Source organism: Dryas octopetala, chromosome 2 (assembly GCF_963921425.1).
Source record: "Dryas octopetala chromosome 2, drDryOcto1.1, whole genome shotgun sequence".
Taxonomy (NCBI): domain Eukaryota; kingdom Viridiplantae; phylum Streptophyta; class Magnoliopsida; order Rosales; family Rosaceae; genus Dryas; species Dryas octopetala.
The window spans coordinates 3,718,150-3,742,714 of record NC_141367.1 but is presented as its reverse complement, the minus strand read 5'-3'; the positions used below and the strand labels follow the sequence as shown (position 1 = coordinate 3,742,714).

The 24,565-nt window shown below is 40.8% G+C and overlaps 1 protein-coding gene and 1 pseudogene across 1 annotated transcript; both read right to left on the bottom strand.

Moving 5' to 3' along the window:
* Nucleotides 1–2,559: 2,559 nt before the first annotated feature.
* On the bottom strand, nucleotides 2,560–5,099 carry LOC147292560 (uncharacterized). Its single transcript, XM_086230880.1, has one exon. It carries the CDS (start codon nucleotides 5,097–5,099, stop codon nucleotides 2,586–2,588), a length of 2,514 nt encoding a protein of 837 aa, XP_086087006.1. The 3' UTR covers nucleotides 2,560–2,585.
* A 17,219-nt stretch (nucleotides 5,100–22,318) lies between these two features.
* LOC147292559 (uncharacterized) lies at nucleotides 22,319–22,814 on the bottom strand (annotated as a pseudogene).
* Nucleotides 22,815–24,565: the final 1,751 nt, after the last annotated feature.

Sequence of the window (24,565 nt, the reverse complement as noted above, 5' to 3'; positions counted from 1 at the left end):
TTGTTTTTGTTTTTTTTTTAAAACAACCGAATATAGGGGCTGCCCTCTTTTTTTTGTGGTTGAAACTGGAGTGAACTAAATAGAGGGGGCGGATCCAAAAAGGAGGGGGCTGCTCGGGTTTGAAGGAGCAGGAGGGGCTGGGTCATCTCGGGTCGGCGGCGCGGAGCGGAGGAGCAGGAGAGAGGCTGGACGTCGGGCTCGGGTTGAGGGGTGGTGCCCGGGTCGGAGCAGAGCAGGAAAAGGCTCGGGTGCGCGGGGTGGTCTGCTCGTCGAGCTCGGGTCGGAGAGAGAGAGGCTCGGGTCGGAGAGAGAGGCTCGGGTCTGCAGGGGCTGCAAGGCGCGGTGCAGGGGCTGCTCGGCTCGGGCTCTGTCGCGGCTCGGGGCGGCGCGGTTGCTGGGTTTCGGATCGCGCAGTGGGCGGTGCTCGGCTCGGGTGTTCTGTCGCAGCGGTTCTGCTCGGGTCGGAACGTGGGCTGATCTTCTCGGGTCGGCGCGGGTTGGAGGGGAGAGCTGCGCGGCTCGGATTGGAGGTGGAGGTTGGGCTCGGGCCGGGCCTGTGTGCGCGGACGTCGGAGAGGTCGGCTGTGTGCCTTGGCGCGGGGGTGGTGGACTGCTCGGCTCGGAGCAGTGGGCTGCTCGCAATGGGCTCGGGTTGCTTGCAGCAGTGGGCTCGGGTGCAGCCGCGTTGTGCAGGGGGGTCGGGTGGAGGTGGTGCTCGTTGCGGTGGGCTGCTTGATTTTCCTACTTTGAGGTAGGTAATTCAAATAAAAGTTTGTCTACCCACTTGATATATTGATTGTGCCTTTGAAAAAATTGAGAACTTTGAGAAGTTGTGGTCGTCCAGCCTGAGGCGGACCTTGGAATTCTATTTGTGAATTTGTGGATAATGTGAGTAGAGGCAGGTGGAGGGGCAATGGGTATGAACCTTGCCGAGCCCTGGGTAGGCCACACGCCTACATTTTGGACTTTGTAATTTATTGGGTATTGTTGTGTTTTTTGCCAGGTACATAGGAAACAAGATGAGTGGGTCGGAACCCGTCTGAGCTGTTGAAGCCGCGGAAGACTGGTAAGGCATGGGTTGTCATGGCTCTTCCCCTTGAATTGATTTTTTGAATATTGGCTTTGATAACTGGTTGGTGGCTGAGCATGTGAAAAGTGATAGGGTGAATGTTGTAAATTTGGGGGTGGAAGAGCACATATGAGGGGTGGGAAACCAGTAGCGATCTTGATATGTCCATAGTGTTGTCTTGGTATTCCGAGTACTTCCCATCTTGATTTTTGGTGGTTTTTTTTTTTTTGATGGGCAGGTGTGCGGGGCGGAAGCCTGGGCTCGGGCCGGGGCTGGTGGTGCACTAGGCGGAAGCTCGGAGGAAGCTGGTGTCAGCGGCGTGGAAGCCTGGGTGGGTGCGCGGCGCGGAAGCCTGAGTGGGTGCGCGGCGCGGAAGCCTGGGTGGTAAGCAGGGCGGAAGCCTGGGCTCGAGCCTGGGCAGGAAGCCTAATCAATGCATTGCAGGCCGAGCTACTGCAGGCCAGGAAGAAGGCAGACCAGGCTAGGCAAGAGTTGGAGCAGTGCGAGGAGGAGCTGAGCCGAGCCAAGCAGGTGGTCTGTTAGGGGCTGGCAGTAATGATGGGCATGCCAACGTCCCAGAGGGAGGTACCCAGGGGGGAGAGCCCGAGGATGGAGCATCCACAGGCGGGGAGCATGACATGGGAGAGGATCCCAAATAAATGTTTGAAGCAAACATGGCCCGGGGGCAGGGGTGGGCGGACCATCGCCCTATTTTTGTTTAAGTTATATGGTCGGGTCGGATGTAACCCGTACCAAATTACAAACTCTTTCGATTATTAAGTTTGTACTTTATGATATTTGGATGATTTGGAGGGTGTCCAACCCGTTATGGGGTAGGATGCCCTTCTTTTGAATACATGGTATTGCAGAATGTTATCGAATGCATGGTACTTAGTTTCCCTTGGATGCATGAAATTGATTTTTCTCTGAATGCATGGTACTTAGTTTCCCTTGAATGCATGAGATTGATTTTCCCTTGAATGCATGGTACTTAAGTTCCCTTGAATGCATGTGCCACAGCCGCGCCCTGAATGCATGGTACTTAGCTTCCCTTGAATGCATGGGCGGATATGGGCAGGGTCGGATGTCTGATGGCCCGGGGGTCCATACAGCCAATTAAGACTTTGAGAAAAAAATGAAGAAAAAAGTGTCCGTGGTAGGACTTCCGTGAATGCATGGTACTTAGTTTCCCTTGAATGCATTTGCCATAGCCGCGCCCGGAATGCATGGTACTTGGCTTCCCTTGAATGCATGGGGCGGGTATGGGTAGGGTCGGATGTCTGATGGCCCGGGGGTCCATACAGCCAATTAACACTTTGAATAAAAATGAAGAAAAATGTGTCCATGGTAGGACTCTCATTTACTAAAGCGATAACATAGATGAAATTGAAAAAAGTCCCCGGGGGGTACAACATGTGTCTACTTGTAAAAGTAGCGGAGGTGCTCGGCGCGCCAAGGGCGGCCGAGTTCCTTGCCGGTCGTGGCGCGGAGCCTGTATGTGCCTGGACGGACGACCTCAATGGTTTTGTAGGGCGTCTGGGGTAGGGCAGGTGTTGGAGACACAAACAGCCATAGAGGGCTTGACCTCTTTCTTCTTCTTGACTGAAGTTATATAGCAGGACCTGGCTGACACTTGATTGCCTTTGACTACCCCCGTTCCACATGGGGTCGGGAACTTGATCAAAAGTAAGTGAGTGGAGATCATAACCCTTAATTGGTTAAGGGCCGGTCGTCCCAGGATGACGTTATAAGCTGTGGGGCAGTCGACCACCAAAAACTGAGTAGTTGTGGTAGCGGACGAAGGATACCTCCCGAGGGTGAGGGGAAGGTAGATCCCACCAAGAGGGGTGACCATGTCGCCCGAAAAGCTGAGCAAAGGAGCGATCGACCGGTCAAGCCTCTCCTGGTCGATTCCAAGAGCGGTGAAGGCTGGGGCGAAGAGGATGTTGACGGAGCTACCACAGTCGATAAGGATCCGAGCCACATCAAAATTAGCTATGGTGGCTTCGATGACCAAGGGGTCATCGTGTGGGAAGATCAAATCACGTTCCTCTTCCTCAGCAAAGGAAATGGGCGACCATCCGAGCTTAGGAGTCTTTTTGCTACGGTGGAAGTCTACAGCCATAACGCCGGAGCATGGTTGAGCACTTCGGGCATATTCCTTCCTAGCTCTGTTGGAGTTGCCAGCGAGGGTCGGGCCCCCATAGATGGTATTGACCCGCCCCCGTCGTTGTCCTTCGGCCTTGGCCTTCTCGGTGGCCTCCTTGTCTATAAAGCCATCCAATTTTCCTTCCTGTACCAAAGTTTCTATTGCCTCTTTAAAGGCTCTGCATGCCTCGGTGTCATGGCCATGGTCATTATGATAAAGGCAAAAGAAGTTCTTGTTGGCCCGGTACCGTGTTTGTGGTGGGCGGGGTGGGAGCTTGGGAAGGATGTCCTTGATCTGAGGATACAATTCTGTATAAGTAACATTGAGAATTGTATAGACTTTGAACCTGGAGGCGTAGGATGTCTGATAGGTTTCCTCCCTTCGTTGTCCTCCACCTCTACCATCACCAAATTGCTTCTTGGTGAATTTACTGAACTTTTTCCCGGACCCCCCATGCTGGCTACCTGAGTAGGGCTTGGGCTGGGGTGGCACTATGATGGCCTGGTCGGTACTTGGGCGATCCATGGTGGGCGGCTTCTTCCCATATGTTTTGAATTCCGCAGTAGCATAGGCAATGGCCTCTTGCATAAGTTCTTTGTAGGTGCGTGGATTGCGGCGGTTGAGTTCGAACAAGAAGTCCCCCTCCAGGAGACCACCCTTGAAGGCGGCGAAGGCTACCTTCTCATCACAGTCGCGACACCGAGATCGCTCTAGCTGAAATCGAGTAATGTATTCCCGGAGGGATTCCCTGCTGCCCTGTCGGACTCGAGTCAGGTCATCCGTGGTGTAGATTCTATCGGTCTGGATGATATACTGACCTAGGAAGAGCTCTCGGAGCTCGTTGAAGCAATCAACCGAGCCCGGAGGAAGTTGGTAGAACCAGTCCCTTGCACTGCCAGAGAGGGTGGAAGGGAAGATTCGACACTTCGTAATGTCATCAGCACCTTTAGATTCCAGAGCGGATCTGAAACTCATGAGGTGATCATATGGGTCTTCCTTCCCTGTGTATGGAGTGATTTTGGGAGGTCGGACGTCGCCAACCGGAGGAGCGGATAGGATGCGAGCTGTGAAAGGTCCAGGCAGCTCCCTTGTTTCTAAAGATGGGTGCCCACCCCGACTTCCTCCTTCCACTCTTTTCAGGCGCTCACTGATGTCCATGAGAAGTTGCTGGAGCTGGTCTGGTGGAAGAGAGCCGCTGTTACCGGAGTCAGCGACTTGTTCACTTATATAAGTGTTACTTTCTGCGCGGCGCCCAGCCGAGAGGACCTGCTCTTCTCCCCGTCGTCGCTTGGGACGGGGGGCCTGCTCTTCCTCCAAGTCTCGGGGGCGCGGGTTGGATCGCCCCTGCTCCTCCTCCAAGTCTCGGGGACGCGGGTTGGATTCGCCCCGGTTCGTCCGCTGCTCTTCTCGCCGAGAGCGGTTGTCGTCGAGCAGATGACGACAGTCCCGGTAAATGTGGAACTCCTCAGAGCGGGTAGGATGCTCGCCAGATCGAGCCCGGCTGACCGGGTGGACAAGTCTCTTTTGGAAACCTGGGGGCGGATGGCTACCTTGCCCTACATCCAATTGGCGGGGAACATTTTGGTCCCTTCGGGGGGGATCCCTCATCTCACCACTCCGGAGAGCGGTGTGTTCGTCCCTGTCATGGGGGTTCCTCCTCTCACCACTCCGGGGAGTGGTATGTCCTTCCCTGTCACGGAGGAGTCGCTCATAAAGCTGTGTTGCACCTTTTTGGAGGTCGAGCTGTTCCTGGGCTCGTTGGAGCTGAGCCTCCAAACGCTGGATGTACTCTTCCTGATCAGATTCGGCAGTCTTCTTACCTCGCTTGTCAACCAGCGGGGTGTTGTCAACTTGGTCGAGGATAGGACCTCCGTCAGACATTGTGAGGGTCGGTAGCTCGGAAGCTAGGGAGCTCGGAAGCTCGGGAGCTCGGAAGCTCGGAAGGTTTCTGCACCTCAACTGAGGGTAGAGAATTCAATGGGGAAAAGTTGTAACTTTCCCACAGACGGCGCCAAACTGTTGATGCCCAAAAATGGTAGAGCAGTCAACGTCAAGTCGAACCACGTAGGCCCGTTGACCCACCACTGAGCGGATGACACGTCGAAGTGGGGCAGGAACGGATAGCTGGGGTCCGACTGGTGAGGAATGAGAGAGAATGATATCCAGAGCACCCTGCGCAAGTACACAAAAGTGAGCGGGAAGGGCACCGGTGTGGTGCCGGCCAAAGCTCCTCCGACGCTCAAGTCAGTGTTCAGAGAGATCTGAGAGCAGAGTGAGTGAATAGTATAATAATGATTTCAGTTGTTCTTTTGTGACAAGAAGGTACCTCTTTTATAGTACCTTTGGAAGAGTGTCAACCAATCCGGTGATGACACGTGTCCCTTGTGATGTCTTGCACTGTAGGAGCGCCACGTGTCACCGGTCTTGAGGATCCGAGTGAGTTGACACGGGTCGGGGCCTAGGAGGCTGGAGCTTAGAAGGCCGGAGCCTAAGAGGCCGGGGCCCAGGGGGCCGGAGCCCATGAGGCCGGAGCCTAGTGGATCATGGGCTAGGAGCCCAGGAAGGGCTTAGTCTTTTGGGTCTAGGCCCAAACAGCATGGTGTTGGGCCTTGTGTGACTTGTCGTTATGCCGAGATGATTAGTCATACGAACAGGCTAAGTTAAGTCAAGAAATAATTTTGTATAGGAGTTTCACCTTTCCAAAATTTTTTCCAACCATAAGGAATTAACAAAGTGTGTTTTACTAGCTTGGACCGTGACCAATTAACAAATTGGAGGCTTTAGATTAAGCTAAGGCAGTAGAAAGTGTCAACTAAGAGTTTACTTTCCCGAATTTCTTTCAAATAAAAGGAATTGATAAATTTTGTTTTCGTATCACAGTATAAGAACTAGTTTAACCTTGACCAAATAAATAAATGGATAAAGGTTCTAGAGACCTTGTTGCCGTTTTTGAACTTGTGCACTAAGTGTTGCAATTGTTTGCTTTGCCATGTTATTACTATGTTGTAATGAAATTGTTTTACTATTGCCATGTTGTTTACATGATGTAAAGTGGATTAATTATCATTTTCAGTTTACAAATTTGGCTAAGCATGCTTTCTAATTAAATAGAGAACTTGATATCAAATGCTTGAGACTTGTAACCCTAATTCTTGTATTAAGATCCAATAGTTTACTGTTCAAGTTACCCTTGTTGTTTGGTATATATGTATGTTCTTAAAGTTAAATGAGTTTCTATTCTTAGTTCATGTGCAATGGTATGGCTATATGCTATGCTAAATGCCATATATAGTGGAATTCATAAAAAATCCACTACAATGACATGGCTATATTTAGCATTTGCTATACTAAAGATATATTTTTCACTATATATAGTGAAAAATTAGCAAATACTATTGTAGATGCCAAAAAATTTGTAGCCCCACATCAAAAAAAGCATGTGAGGAAAGAGAAAATTAGTGTTGGTTGGTGGGAGTTAATTGGCTAGGAAGAAAGAAAAGAGAGAGATTGTTGGAGATGTGGGTCCACCAAGAAAGAGAATTAAACTTCATATGGTTATTGGAGTCAATATTCTATATACATGGCTTGCCCACATTGGTTGTACACAAAATTATAGTTTTTATACAATTGGAGCAAAAACCACAAAAGCTATAACAAAATGCTAAAAAATTATAGCATTTAGCATAGCTTTTAGCTTTTTCCCATTGTACATGCTCTTATCATGTCATCATAAATTTTTTTTCACCTATGGTTATAATTAGAAGGCTTATTTCATGATTTGTCACCCATAATTGTTTTCCATTCCTAGATTATCACCTGAAAGCTTTTTTGTCCCAAGTTACCACCTGTTACACCCTTGTCCCATTTTACCTTATTCTGTCACTTCAGTCATTAGGTCCATCAAAAATGCCGACATGGCATGGACAATTTGGTTATTTCGCACTCATCTCCATTCTAGATCACTTTTCTTCCTTATCAATAAGCAATACTACAAGACTGAAACATAGCAACCCAAACCCACAAATTTCAAAAAATAAACATAAATATAGACAAATTATGGAATTGAGTGTTCTTAAATTCATTAAAATTACCCCTATTTTCTGAAATGAGCAAATGAATTGGGCTTCTCGAACTGAATGACACCTTCCAAAGGCATCTTCTTCCAAAGGCATTAGCATGGCTTTCACTTCACCTCTCTGTTCAATTGCCCACTTGTTGTACACCTATATCAATGCCACACGTGCGGCCCAACAAGGAAGACGAAAGACAAGCCTCACAAATTTGTTTTTTTTTTTTTTGGTTTTGTCAAATGGTTTATGGGTGTTAATGGCAGGTAGTTAGGGAGGTGGAGGATTTTTGATTTTTTGGGTTTTGCAAAACATTTTTTTTTCTTTCTTCACACTGGTGGGCCCCACAAAAACACATGTGCTGCCCAGTGCGCCATGTGAAAGAAAAGTGATCTAGAATGGCAATGGGTGTGAAATAACCAAATTGCCCCTGTCATGTTAGTATTTTTGATGGACCTGTCACGCCCCGAACCTCGGGCACGTGCGGCACGTACTTTAAGGATTTCAAGAATAAAACCCATAACTGTCTGGCATTGTATTCTCAAATTTCCAAAAATACGTAAGCCGTTTTAAATTTAAAACCAGAATTTATTAAAAATATATTTGACTTGCGGAAGTTAATATTTAAAGAAATACAATTTAATGAGCCAAAATAAAAACAATTAATATTTATTGATTATCATGCTCAGTTGCCATGTCAATTCATTATGCAAAATAAGCAACAAACCAATCAATTATCAGCATAAACTATTCTCAAATAAATCATATATCAATTTATATTTCTGCCAAACTTGACACAAACTTTGTGTCTTGGCTCATATCGCTCAACAAAGACGCATATAAACAATAGTTCTCTAATAGACATTATTTGTCTTTACCGAGTAACTATTTTGTCCAATTATGATATACAGTAGAATCTCACAATAATCAAACAGATTATGAGAACTCACTAGAGAATGCCCTAATTCATTTTTATTAATCAACATCTCACAATCAGTGATCAACCAGTAATTGTCAATGTCATTATCAACCGTTACTTAATCAAATTATAATTTCCAAATTATGAGAGTAGAGTCACACCACAATCAGCCAAGAGATTATGTGGAGTCTCTAAAGTATGTCCTAACTTATTTTAATTTATTAACAAGTACACGAAACAACTCTTTTAATAATCCGGTTATTAAGTGTCTTATCCAATTCATTTTTATCTTACTAAGATGGTAAATTAACCTCCGGCCACAATTATCAACTTAACAACAGAGAATCCCAATAATGATAATGAAATTCATAACATAATTTGAATAATAACAATTCACCAAATCACACAAATTAGACAACAAATGTCTAATAACAAATCCACAAGTCTGAAACCAGGAATCACCCACTTGGATTCCAAGCAAAGCTCCACTTAGCTCGTACCACACGATCACCACCAAATGATATCCATCGTCTAATCGTACAACCGTTCCGTTCCGTTTCTCGAGGGTTACGTAAAATGACCAAACTACCCTTAGGACTTAATCGAAAGTCTAGGGTTTACTCAAACGTTATCTCAAAACTAAATCGATTAGATTTAGTGAAATGAATACGAATGCCCTTGTCGGTAAAATACCAAACTAAGGTTTCAGGTTTCGGATTTCGGGTTCAATAATCGAAATGGCATCGGGTTACGAATTCTCCCGAACCAACATACTTGTTAAGACCAGAGAACTAACAATATAAAATAGATTTTACAACTGGCTGTTAAACAACCGAAACGAGCGGCCAACCACCACACACGGTGGCTGCCCGACCATAAACAACACACAAAAAACACCCCAAAAAGTCACCGAACCTAGAATTAAGCTACTAAGATCCTAGGGAAGTTGAACAATACGAAAAACCATCCAACTCACCGCTACAAGTGGCGGAGCCGACGGTGGTAGCGGCGGCACAATCTAAAATCAATAATTTCCTAAAATTTTCAATTCCAAATGACAATTATAGGTTCTTATGGGTGAGAATTGTCTAAAAACCATCCAAAATCATTTTCCAAAATCGAAATCAAAGGGAACCCGAAATGGGTTTAAACCCCTAAAATCAAACTTCACAAATTTCACAAAATTAACAATCAACACCTTAGGGGAAAGATTACTTGTACTTAGGGGATCATTTTTGACAACTAGACCGACGGCCAAAAGTCGCTGGAAAAGCCATAAAATCGCCGGAGAAGGAACGACTTCTCGATCTTCGCACCGTCGTGTACGGTGGTCATCGGCGTGAGGGAACGACACAGAAAGGCTTGCCGCGACGAGGGGAAGGCAACCCAGGTGGTCCGGGGTCGTGTCGTGGCCGGAAATAGCAGATCGCCGAAGGAGGAGGGTTCGATCGGAATTTGACGCTGGGTATCTCGGGTCTGGGGTTTTCTGTGTTGATGCCGGCCACTGGGAGGAAGAGAAGAGGGAGACGATTCCATCGCCACCGGTCTCGCTGCCATCCGCCATCGGACGACCAAGAAATCGAAAGAGAGAGAGAGAGAGAGAGAGAGAGAGAGTGAAGTCGGAGGGAGAGAGAGACAGAGAGAGAGAGAAGAGGGATCAGTGAGAGGGAGAAAAAAATGAAAAAATATAAAAGCTGGTTTTTCTTTTTAAAATTCCTTAAATGCCATTTTACAAAATTGCCCCTCACTTTGAACGTCTATAAAATCCAAACCCTAACTCCAATTTACGCGTGCTTCGTGTCTACGAACTCGTGAACTCGAGACCTATCCAGCGTGCCCAAAGTCAAAGACGAAAGCCCACCAATTTTAAAAGTCAACTTTTGGTCAAGCCCAATTTAAAACAAAAATTAAAATTAAATTAAAACCTTTTTATTTTCCAAATAAATTCTCAAAATCCTTAAAATAAATTCTCAAAATATTTAAAATAAATCTTTGAAAAATACAGGGTCTCACAAGACCTGTTGACGAAATAAGGTAAAATAAGACACGGGTATAAGTTACAAGTAGTAACTTGGAACAAAAAAACTTTCAGGTGGTAAACTGGAAATGGAAAACAAAATTATAGGTGTCAAATCGTAAAATAAGCCTAATTAGAATAACTTGACAAGCATGATTTAGAACTCAACTATTTCATAATTTGATTAACAAAGGATTGATAACCATTTAGGGTTTTGAACTATTTTATTTGAATGAGCTAATTTCCTTATTGTTTTATCCGATTATGATGATAATGTGATATCAATGATTGTGCTTTATATTTAAAATTTACTGTTTTTCAAATTAAGAATGATATTATTCAAGTTTCAAACTCTTAGCTATTTTAATGTGAAAGCAAGCATGCATAATCATTTTTTTGATATGATAATATTACATAGAATGTTTTTCTTTGATCCAAGAATATTTCATGTTCACATGTTTTTCTTGTTCCTTAAGCACATCAACAATTTTATGAGATTTCAAAATATATTTCAAAATGAGTTTTAAAACTAGGAATTTTCCAAGAAAATAAGCTCAAGGAAAAGGAGCTGATTTGGAAAATGATTTCAAAACAAATATTTTAAATCTTATTTTTGTCCATTCATTGAGGTTGTTCTCACAATTTTGGTTTTAATGTTTCCCCTCCAGGTAGTAGCAGTTGCTGAGGTCGGATCACACCAAGTCGTAGCATCTTTCGGATCCATCCCCAATTTGTGGACACTTTAGGATCAATGTATTTATTGTCATAATTAATAAGTTTATTGTAGATCCAATTAGTAAGCTCTGAATTACCTTAAGTGGTGAAGCTATTCTAGATTTTGTTTGGTGGGTCTGAGACCCTTTTGGCTGTGGATAGGGTTGGCTGTTGAAAGTTAGAAGTGTTTTCTTCATATTCTGCATGTGAGGATAGTCCAATTTATATGGATGACTGCGCTGAATTTTCAGTAGAATATATTCCCACTTAGATTGACATCTCTATAATGATCACAAGGAAATTGAGATAAGTGGACCCGACATCCGATCCGTGTTGGAGCCTACAGGATCACTCTAAGTTCCAGGGTAGAATTCGGGGTCGGTCTTGTCATATAGTGTCATTTGAGAAGAAAAAAAAAAGAATTTCAACTAGGATTTCTTCTAATCAAAACTAACAAAAATTTATTTTCATTTAAAAAATTGCAACATTTAAATGTTTTTTCATAATTAGTCAAAAGTGGGATGTGCAGGGTCTACGCACTAAACTAAAGACATGTGCAGCAAAAATAAAGGTCTCCGCACCAAACTAAAAGTCCTATGCACTTGATTTTGATTATGTTTTAAAATTTATAAGTTGTTGGAAACAGTAGGTGTTGATGCGTAAAATTCGACACACGGTCAACCTAACTTATGACCTCCACGTCAATGTCCGCTTCACTCTTTTTTTACCCAACTTACCAAAGAAAAGAACACTAAGTGTTAGGGGGCACCGGTGTGGTACCCACCAAGGACCCTTCCACGCTTAAGTCAATAATCAGACACTACAAGAAAATTGGTCTTATACCACTCCCCATTATCAGTGGTGTATTTGCACAAAAACCACTGACCCTCTGTGGTATTTTGAGTATATACCACAGACATACCACAGAAAGGACATCAGTGGTCCTAGCTTGCGGGTGTATCGAAAAGTCAAATACCACCGGAAATTGACTGTGGTATTTGTTATGCACACATCCCCACTGCTTCTCGCCTGACACAACTTCCTTGCGAATTTGCAGGCCGGCATTTGTGCATTAAATGCACAATAGTAGTCATGTTAGCTTTATATACCACAGCCCATACCCAGTGATATATTGCTCCTTATTGCTTTTTAATTTTTTATCCCATATATCTATATATTTCCATATCTATATATTTCCATATAGATTTTACATTTTAAAATTATTTGGAAATTTGGAACTCGATCAGATAAGTCAGGTTCATCAAATTTCTTCCCAACAACACCAGGCCCAACAACCCCTTCACCAACACCACTTAAAACTCCATGATCTCTATCTATGGTCAAAAGCATCATTACAATCATATAATACACACATAATAAAACACATAACCAAACTAGTTTCATTATTCAAGCTTCAATATGTTTCAATCAACAACCCTTTCACCAAAACATAAAAGAGATTTCTCACAATGTACAAGCTTCAATATGTTTCAATCAACAATCCATTCACCAACACACAAAAGAGATTTCTCACAAAAAAAAAAAAAACACAAAATATTTGAATAAAACAATCAAATTAAGGGGGGAAACTGGAAGATTTACAACGACCCAAAGATAAGTAGGCAGTGGACACAAGTAAATCTAGAAGGTAATACATAAATGAAAAAAAAAACTATGAGAAAACTTGTACCGCCACAATACTATACATAAACAAAACCAGCAACAAGTGATGGTTCAAGGCGCGCAGAGAGGGGCGATAGGTCACCGGCCGTAAGTGACAGAGTAGCGCCAGAAAGTCTTTTAGAGGGAGGCGCGTGACACGCGTTCTCCGGGTTCCCAGCGTCAGGTGGTGGCGATTCCACTGGGTTTTGGAGATCGAAGCATTTTGGTCCCTTGGGGACCAGCGCTGTCTCCATGGAATATATCTAGCAGAGCGGTGGCAATGCACTGCCTCTGGGTTTCTCATTTCCTCAACCCCTTGTCTTTCTTTCTTGAAGCTCTCTGGCGCGTGTTGGGTTTTGGAAAGGGTAAAGCTCATATATTTTTCTTTGGTTCTGCTAAGTTGCGTGATAGAAGGGGGAGACTCAGAAAAAGATGAGAGTGACAATTTGTACATAAAGAATAGGATTTGAGGAGAAAGAGAGAAATGAGTCTACAAGGAGATCTACGGTTGGATATGGAGATGGTTGAATTTTTATGGGGGGGAAAACTTGAATTTTTAGTGTCTTTGGTTAATATTATTTTTAACTTGAATTTTTTATCGAAAGTAATTATTTGAGGTCCCATTGGGATAGTGAGTTAAGCGTTGGGTATTTTATATGCAAAAATTTTTTGTCAGAACATTGGATATTATTTGACAAAAGGATTGATTTGGAACTCATTTGCAACTGGGTCTGTGACAAAAGGCGTGGGAACTTCTCTATGCAACAGTGTTTTGGTCATAAAGCTGAACTTATGACTGACACAATAGATTAAATACCATTGGCACTGTAGTCAATATTGTAAAAACCACATGCGGCAGTGGCTTAATTTATAGCTATTTGCTATAGTCAGTCTGTGGTTTTTTACTTAATCACCATAGCTAACTATTTACCTGTGGGTTATGACATATTATTTGCCATTGGATTTAGGCAGTGGCAAATACAACTGTGGTATAAGCCCCTTTTTGTTGTAGTGAGACCTTCTTTTCTAGTATTTTAGAGAGCTTAGAGTTGTGTCCCTTACCTAAGGGCTAGCATGCCCTATATTATATTGATTATGGCCGAGGGCCTCTTAGTCTATGTTGAATTAGGGTTCCTAATAGCTTACCGCGTAAGTCGTAACTTAGGATAGGTCATGACTCCTTAATAGAACATGCCTTTTCTTAGGCCAACTCTCGTGCAAGCTAGGCCTTCTAACCAAAAAGCCTATTTATTCCACCCTAATTGCCCACAAACCTCACTTCCTGGGACCCCTTTTCCTAGGTCCTCAAGTGCAATCCTGGGCCAATACCAGTACCGGGTCATCACCAGAGCTCTTCATTTTCCCAGGGTGTCCCGCGGGTGTGGCCCTCTAAGATCCCCTTATGACGAAGCCCTTATCTTGGATCCTTAAGCCTACGCCTTCTACCAATGCAGAAGCTAAACTATCCTTAGCCTCGCACGTTCAACGCACTAAGGCCCACTCGTGCCTTTGTGGCATTAAGCGCTCATATCCATGAGTACCAACCCATGGCCCATCATAGGCTACTACTCACGTCCAAACTAAGGCAAACCTAGCCTCGCCTATCTTGGTCACCTAGCCCACGATTAGGCCTTGGTCTTTTGGGTGTCGAGCACCCACTAGACCTTTCGGGCCTATAGGTGTGTGTCTAGGAAATTAAACAACAATCCGAACATCATTCAAATTTTGTCGTTTCTCTTTCTACAATGCGTAGTTCTATTCGATTGTTAAGAGTATCTACAATAGGTAAATTTTTTATAATTTTGATTAAAACCTTTCAATTATAAGCGTAGCAGAAAATAGAGAAAATAAAGTGGGTTTCAACCTTTCAACTATGATCACATTTGAAGGTATTGGTTGATTAATAAAGCTATTTTCATCTCATGTACCATCTATTTAATAAAAATAGAGTTTGTATAGTCAATTACAATGACACTTACGTGCAAGAGGTCTCCTATTGTGACGCTCTAAACCTCCGGGTTGGAAGATTCGGGTGTGTTATAGCGCCACACTAACCATTCAGCCCTAGATAGAATTACCAAGCTCGGCAACTCGCATCTAGAACCAAACAATCAATGTAAGGTTGAGTTTAAAAACAAAAAACCGGGTTGAATCAAAATGCAAACTACGCAGCGGAATAAAATAAATCAAATACTTTGATTAAAAACCAACCCCCAAGGTTACATAAATAAATAGTAACCATGTACAACTGTTTCGAATATTAATGAGCTGAAGTAAATACAAAACTCTTTACATATAAAAAAGAAAACCACTTATGGATTTACCAATTGTCATATCTCTTCCACGCTGCTTCCTCAGTCTTACTTAACTTGCAAAACCAACCACTGCACCATTGAATGGTGCATCGGGTTAAAGAACAAACCCAGTAAGTTTTCGCAAGCTCGTATAGGTGAAACGATTCACACCTACAACCAAAAAAAGACTGTGACTACAAGTTATACACAAACAGATATCTCCAAGTGTTCCTGTATCAAATGTAGTACCAAAACTTACCACTAACTCAGCTAGGGTAAGAACTAAGCCGATAACAAGCAACCCCTACAATCACTCTTACTAAAGCGTTCATGTGCTTAACAAAGCACTAATCACCAAATCAACACAATGACCGATCTAAATTGGCCAATCACCAACATCAACAATCTCACGATCAATCCAACGTAAAAATGAACTAGTAGAGAGAGGGATTATCTCTGATTGTAAACCGGGCCACTTGCTACATATACCTCATGCACATTTGTACGATCTGGCAACAACCATGTACAATGGCCCACAATAATGTCTAAACTACCTGCCACATCATACAATCACACTGATATCTCAACCTACCTAATTCACTTGTTACTCTCACGTCGTGTCATACCATAATATCTTGACCAAGCGGTACATTAATCTCAAATCTGGTTAACCTGATCATCACAGATATCCTCAAATCACAATTAGGCAACTCAGCCCAATAAATCACAACTGGCTATTCACAAGCCTAATCAATAACGACTATTAATCTTAATAGTTCATATCATTAAACGGATACTAAAATCAACCTAGCTCAATCTCGTTAGGTTCTCACGCTTACAATTATCCTATCAAGCCAACAAGCTTAAAATTATTCTCGAATCACAAACATGATTCAAATCTTAGAATTAAACCAAATTCTAGCACAAAAGCAATTAACTGGAAAATACAGTTAAATAACACAAAATAAACAACAAGACCAAAATAAGGGATAACCCACAAATTAAATACACAAAGTCCACCCACAAAATAAATACACTGTTCACCCACAAAATAAATAAGACCAAGACAAGGTATCACCCACCTGGATTCCGTGCATCCTAAACTACCATGTGTCCCATACCACCTCACCACCTCCATGGGCGAAGAAAAACTCTCAGCGAAGAGAGAGAACAAAGAGAAAGTATGAGATCTGCGGAAGAATGAAATAGAAGAGAAAACTGGGCGGCTATTTATAGCGATACCGCCGAGCCCTCGCTGACCTGCCGAGCACTCGGCAAGGCATGCCGATCGCTCGGTGGTGCTTTCCACAAAGTTCCACCGAGTTCTCTTTTCTTCGCGTGACTTCCTCCTTCGCCACCAGTTGCTGCCACATGTCACCATCTTGGCCATTTGATCAAAATAGATCAACGGCCAAGATCTTCCCACCCAATAAACTTTAATTTTTGAAATTCCCTTAACTTCGAAAATTAACCAAAAACACTCCGGGACTCAGAAAAATACACATAAAAATTTTACGTACTTGTAAAAACAACCTTTGATCTCCAAACCTTTGAAAATCAAAATTTTCCAGGACCTCACACCTATGCTAGCTATGCGGATGTGGTTACTCATGGAAGGAAAGTACTAACCTTCATTTTTATCAATTTGTGAAATAACAAATTTACCCTGATAGAAAAAGACCATAGAAAACATAATTAAAAAAGAAAACAGAAAAAAAAAAAAAAAAAAAAAAAAAAAGTATCCACCATCCCAACCCTCCCTCCATGCCGCTGCCATGGAGCTCGTCGTCAACGTCGGCGATTAGACCCCATCACCTCTCATCCCACTCTCCCTCTTTCCCTATCTTTCCTTTTCCCTCTCTCTCTTTCTCTTTCTCTCTATGCCTTCCCCCTTGTCTTTGCATCCTCCCTGTCGAATGGAAGAGGGCTCACTTTCGATCTGGAGGCCAACCTCCTTTTTTGTCAAGCAGGAAAAGTGAAAAGAGAGAAGAAAGAAAGAGAGAGAAAAAGAAAGAAAGAAAGAAAGAAAGAGAGGGAGAAGGAAGATAGAGAAATAGAGAGGGAGTGAAAAATAGAGAAAAAGAGAGAGAGAGAGAGAGAGAGAGAGAGAAAGAGAGAGAGAGAAGGAGGAGGAGGAGGAGGTGCGTCGGCGAGTCCGGCGGCTGACCAGTAGAGATGATGGGTTGGGTCTTGGTCTATGTGTTTTTTTGTGTAGTACGTGTAGGTGTTTTAAGAAATGTTAGAGTGTGAAATGGGAAATTATGAAAACAAAAAAGGTGAAATGATGTGTAACGAGAAAGGGGTGCATATAGCAATCCTTTTGTGACGCCCCAAAACTCAGGTACGCCACAGCGGCACCTACCTTGAGAACACTCGAGACTATAACACGCATACCTTGAGTATTATAATCCCAAATATTCCAAAAATAGGTTAAGCCCTTTGAGTTTAAATAAAACATGTTAGATTAGAGTTTTTATTGGCAGCAAAATAAATAATTTATAAATAAACCAACCCCCCAAGGTTACGGAGAAGACAAAAGTAACCTTGAGAAACACAGAAATATGTTCATGTTACAAAATGGTACTAACCCAAGGATAAACAATAGATGTTCGAAATTTATATACAAGTCAAACATAAAGAGCACAACAAAAGTCACAAAAGATCAGCAACAACATTGACATGCCCAAGAAAGGATCTAAACCAAATAGGACAATGGAGTTGACAAGAGGCAAGACAGCGCCCTCAATCCAAGTCGTCAACAAGAACGTGATCTGCACTCAAGGAGCACAGTAGGAGGTAAGTATCATATACGTTCATAGCTTACCCTCAAGGGATCTTGGCTAGGTTGAAAAATAGTAATGAAAATATTTACTATTTATTAGCCTATGAAAAACGTTAGAAATATGCACAAACACAAAACTAGAGAATCAATATTAGTTATTGAAACCACTTTCATGCTCACACATGTCACAAAACATTTCGAAAGCTTCCAAGTTTAGAATCATTCCCGATAATCGAACTCATAATGGCCAACTACCAGCCTATTTGGGTTATCAGTAAAAACTGAACTGGTAGCAAGAGTATCCATTCCTGGTTATAACGACTTTAGATTAGAAGCCAAAAACTAACATATACCAGTCTATTCGTATAACTGTCTTCGCAGGTTTAGGAGATCGAAACTTAAAGTCATCAATAATGTCAGGTCATCCAACAAATAAAATATCACAATAATGGATAAAAACCATGCAATCAAATCAAATACTCGACTTGATTCCCACAAGTATAAATCCAACTTACAACTCTTCCTCGTTCACCGGATTCGTTGCTCGGGAAATTATAATTCCCAGTTCGACAAATTTTACGGTGTTAAAACCTAACTTCGGCTTTACGTAGTCACATGAATTAACCAAAGTTTTTTCTAGTTTGTTAGATTATGAGGTTTGGCACTAGCATAGTTGCTAGGCTCCTCAGAGTTTAAGTTTGGGTTTGACTTGACTTTTAGGTCAAGTCAATCCATGACTTCCCATAAACCTACCAATGATTTGGTTTCTCAGACTTAAGGGTATCTACATACCTAAGTCCAATTTTAATTTAGGTCAAAGAAGTTGATTAGATATGAATGTACAACATGACCAGGTAAATGCATAGGAAACTGGGGAAGCTCTGGCTCAGTTACCAATGCCCATCGAAGAGGTTGATCATATATGAATCTACAACATGACTAGGTTAGTGCATCGAGAAACTGAGGAAGCTCTGACTCAGTACCCAATACCCGTATGCTCATGGACTGACCTTAGTCATTATGTCATTTGCATGGTTACCACTGATATGATCTTAATATTTAATTAGGTTGATTAATTAAAGTAACTAAGGTCTCAAACAGGGTGTTAAATTTCGAAGTTTTCGGCGAAATTTCGATTTTTTGGGGTGTCAAAATCGAAACCCATATTTGTTAAATTTTCAGGTTGATTTCGTCGAAATTGTCGAAATTTCGGCAAAATTTTCGGCGGTGAGAATTTGAGATCTGGTTTTGGGTTTTGAAAGGCTAGGTTTTTGGAGAAAAATGGAGCAGTGGCAGAGGGAGATCGAGGGAGAAAGAAGGGGCGGCGGCAGAGGGAGATCGAGGGAGAGAAATGCGATGACAGGGGAAATCGGGGGAGAAAGATGCGATGGCATGGGGGCGAGTGGGCGACAGGGCGAGGGCAGGGGGCGACGACGGAGGGAGATGCAGAGAGAGAGGATGAAGAAGAAATGAAGAAGAAAAAACAGGGGAGTTGCTGGAGCCTCGGGGGAAAAGAAAGGAAAGGGAAAGGAAGGAAAGAAAAAGAAGAAAAAAAAATAAAAAAGAGAAAAAAATTAAAAGGTTTAGGGTTGATTGGGGTTTGGGGCCTTTGGGTTAATTGTAAAGAAAAAAATAGTTTGGGGTTTCGTTTGGCCGTTTTGGAGTTTCATTTAGTTGTTTTAAACCCTAAACTAGTAAACTTTAATATATTTCTATATAAAAATAATTTAAAGTACCCTAAAGAGCTTAAACCCTAATATCATATACCATATCCTAAACAATATAGAATATAGATTATAAAATGTATAGGGTTTAGTGTACATATTATAGAGTATAGATAATATACTAATTTTATTTATTCATTATACTAATTTTATTTAATAGTATTTGTCTCCAGCGTGCATTATATTCATCTTATATCACATGAAACCTACTATATAATTTGGTTTATTCAATATTTTTTATCAATTTAGTAGATAATATGATAAATAAACATATGGTAAAGTTTCATTCAAAATTTCCGTATTTTAATAGCAATTTCCGTCAAATTTTTGTCAAAATTTAAAAATTTTCGAAATTTCCGTCAAAATTTTCATCGAAATTTCCTCGAAACCCGAAATTTTATTCCTTGGTCTCAAACATAATTAATTAATTTAACTAAGCATGATTAAACAATTTGAAAAACAATTTAATTTAAATAATAAGGTAATTAACCATGCTTAATTAAACTAATTATCTCTCCAACTAATTAACTTAATTAAAAATGATTAAATAATTAGGTTTAAAACAATTCTTAAATTTAGAAATAATTAATCATGCTTAACTAAGTTAATAAATGAAAATTTATTTTCAAAATAACAAAAATTTTGGGTTGGATAAATTACCTTTTGAAGACCTTCTTAGCAAAACCTCTACTAAGAAACAATTAACCTCCAAAATAGAAAAATTAGAGGCTAATTAGTACTATAACCGAACCTAGAATTAAGGAACCTTACCACGACACTTTTTAGGATCAAGCCCCAAAACCGAAAGAGTCTCCCTAAGGAAAAGACTATTTTTTATTAGTGAAAATTAATCACCACATTTAATGGGTGACTAATAACCTAACCAAAAATCAAGAAATTTTCTTAACTATGAGAACTACTCCAAAATTAGAGCTTGTTCCCTTCACAAAAGGAAGGATTCCCTTAAGAGAAATTTTAGAGAGAGAAGGAGAAGTTTAGAGAGAGAGAGAAAGAGGGAGAATGGAAGAAATGAAGGTGCAGCTGAAAATGGGGGCTTAGGGGGCTATTTATAGGCATTTAGGGTGAGAAATGGATGGTTGAGATAAGTTTGAGTGAGATTGAGGGCTGTGATCACTTACTAGGGGCGGAAAAGGTATGAATGGCTAAGATTTCATAAAAAATCTGCCTAAAACACATGATCTAGTGGCTGCCAGCGAACCGGGTCTTGCTTTACTCGTGGGTCGCGTCGCGGATATTATGTGAGACAAAACGGATGGTTCGTGGGCAGAAAGAATCGGGTCAAAGCGCGGGTCGAGAGGAGAGAGAAAATGGATCGCGCGGGTTGCCTATCAGAAAACGGGTCCGCTCCGCAGATCCTTGCATCAAAACGACACCGTTCTAGCATCCTCCCTACAGCGTCAACGTGTTCCTCCAATTACATCTCGCCACGTCAGCGCATTAGTTTGCGTCAGCAATTTCCTATTTTTAAAATTCTTTCCAACTTCAGAAATTCGCCAAAAATACATCTGGACTTCGAAAAATGCTACGAACTTGTAGCGATGAGTACTATTTTTCTATGACCTTAAAATTGATTTTTGGTCTCTAGAATTTTTGTGAAAATTTCAACATCTCAAATAAAAATTCAAGAAATTCAAAATAACCTTTAAAATTTAAATAATAAATCACCAAAAATCAAAACAAGCCTAGAAAAAGTTTAGAAAAATAACCGAAAGTCAAATAACTCATAAATAAAATACGAAAAAATTTGTAAGGTGTCACACTCAAGGACGGAGCCAGGATTTAGAACTCGGGGGGGGGGGGGGGCTAAATTAAAAAAAAACATCGACAGTACAATGAAATTTCATTAATAAATAAAAAATATACACCTAGTTAGGGGGGGGACATAGTGAGCCTTACTCCTTAAAATGCATATTTATACAAAAACATAGACTAGAAAATAACAACAAAACAATGAAACATGCAATGCAAATACAAGATAAGACTATGCAAATTCAACCTTGCCCTGCGCTTCTTCAAAACATAAAAATCTTTAATTACTAAATCTGTACTTATAGTATCCGAAAGCTCTCTTTCAATGTGGAGAATCATACAATCATCAAGAAACTCATCTTCTATCTTGTTTCGAAGTCGAGTTTTAATAATCTTCAAAGATGAAAATGCTCGCTCCATTGTTGCAGTAGAAACATGAAGAGTCAACACTAGACAAATCAATCTATATATCATGGGAAAGAAATCTGACTTCTATGTTTCAACTAACTGACGACATAAATAAGAAATAGAAGATGTATTATGGAACTTGGGATAAGAACGCATGTCTACCTCATAAAAGAGGCATTCCATTCTTAAACTAACTAACTTAGCATGAGCGAAATCTTGCGGGTAGAACTTCATAGCAAGATCACATATATGTTCAGTTTTAAATGATCTGAAACTATCACGAGGATCCAATGATGAGCTAAGAGTAAGAACTTCCACTGCACGGGGGTTAAATCTAGTATCTAACTCCACCAACTGAAAATCTATAACAGCATAAAATACATTCACACGATAATGATGTTTAACTGTTATAGAATTCCTTTGTTGACAAGAACGACCTGTACCCACCCTATAACGAGCACCCAAATCAGGCATAATGATTTCATGTAATTCACAAAATGATTCCAGACTTGTCAGAAAAGTATTCCATCCATTTTCTCTCAACTCTTGGAGAAATAATTTTGTTGTTGAAACAAAATTCAAAGCATGTACAATGTCTTGAGATTTGTTCTGCAATGTTTGAGAAAGAAAGTTAATGATTTCCATAACCTTATTCAACAAAAGCAAGTTAAACAAAAAATCAAAAGATGTCATCCAATTAAGAAGACTATTGGCTTCCCCACGCATATCTTCGTTGATTCCATTTAAAAGCATTCTTTGAACATTGTACTAGTTGAAGCAAATAACTTAATCAAGCTTTTACTAGAACGAAAATGAGACCCCCAACAAGTAGCTCCTGCTCATGACAAAACACACATTTGATTTTTCCCTGTACTTGTCTCAAGTTTTCTAGCATCTAACAAATTTTGAATTTCCTCTTGCCAAATAGCTTGTATTAGACACACCTCTAGCTGCAGCATTTAAAGCTAGTTGAAGGCGATGAGCATAACAATGTACATAATATGCATATAAGCAATCTTGAAAGAATAATGCTTGTAACCTGTTCCATGCGCCACGCATATTGCTAGCACCATCATATCTTTGGCCACACATATTTTCCACTTGAAGATTGAAACTAGTAAGCACCTTGCATATATGATTTTTAAGAGTTATGGATGTAGTGTTGGGAACACTCCCAATGGCAAAAAATCGTTCTTGAATAAGGCCATTACAATCAACAAACTTTAAAATAATAGCCATTTGTTCCTTACTAGATACATCAATTGATTCATCAACAAAAATACAATATGGTTTATCCTCAATTTTCTCACGAATCTTCTTCCTCACTTTGTTAGCCATAATATGTAGGATTTCCTTTTGAATTTCGGGTGCAATATACTTTCCATTATGAGGAGCATTCTCTAAGACAACATCTACAATGTTAGTATTCAATGTTGCAAACATTTTAACAAGTTCAATGAAGTTGCCTCGATTGGATGAGCTACTAGATTCATCAGAACCTCTAAAAGCCAATCCTTGATTTGCTAGAAGCCTAACACCTTCTATTGTTGTCGACGTAAGACGCAATCGGTTTTGCTCCACTTGTTTTGATGATTGTGTATTCATCTGTACATCAATATGTGTAGAGGGGTTTTTCAAGAGATCTCAATTCTGCATATTTTGATAATGAGTTAAGTTTATAGCCCCTATATGCTTACGAACACCACATTTTTTCCCATCATTAACCCTTTTTCAATGTGGATACCCATCCATGGTAAATGTAGGATGAGAAGGCGGGTTAGTATAAAAAAGGAAGTAAGAAAAACAAAATGCCTTGTCACTACTAATTGTATACTCAAGCCAAGGCCATTGAGAATACCAAGAAGCTTGAAATCGGTGCATTTGTCGTCCGTCAAAAGAGGAAGGGTAATCTTTTAATTTCGGTTGACATGGTCCTAAGTGAATATAAGCTCTTCGAACATTATCATGTTCATTAACAGGATACTGCCATATTGCTTGACATAATCCTGGATCACGTTCAAGAGTACTAGTAATAATCTCAATATTTGAATCAACCTCGACTCTTTCAGTCTCAACTCTTTCACTTTGAAACTCAGAATGATGTTTCTCATCACAAATTGGTGTAGATGAAGAAGGATCGTTTGTTTTCTTAAAATATGAAAGAATACTTTTTCTTTTCTTCAGAATTTGTTGATGATTCGACTCCGACATGATAAACTAAAACCTATTCACCATATATTATAAACATGATGTGTAAGGATATGCTAAAATGAAAACCCTAAATTGATAAATACTAAAATACACATTCCAGAATACTTTGTAAATTCAATTGAGTCTCAATGTATGCATAACTTAATCCCTAAATGACTAAATTCACACCTTAAATTAAATTCTTAATAATAGAATAAAAAATCTAAATTCAGCTCCAATGCCCAAATATTTAAATCTAAATTAAATTTAAAAACAAAAGAAATATAATAGAGTTAGAAATTATAAATACCAAGAGGTAAGAGAAGATGTTGATTGTTGCACTTGCAGAGAAAGACACGTGAGAGCAGATGCAGAGCACTAGAGAGATTGGGGCCACAAGCCATTGCGTGTCGGCGATAAAGACGAGAAGAAAGTTTTGGCTGTTTGCTCTTTTCTGTCGTTGTGATGATCGACAATATGTTGGGGTGATCTTTCTTTGTTTTCTCCTTTTTAATTTGGGTGGGTTGTGAGCAGTGGGCTTTAATACATAGCTTTTTAAAACAAAAAATTAAGGTGGGCAGTGGCTGGACGTGTGTAAGTGTTTTGTCTTTTTTAATTGGGGTGGGCTGTGCTGAATAGATACATAGCTTAAAAAATATATATATATATATATATTAGGGTCGGCTGGAGCACGTTTAGCCCACTATGATGATCCATCCCTGGTCACACTCTTAATGCATTTATATTTTTCTAAAAGAAAAATTGAGATTATATTAGTCAATAATTATGTCAATGAGATT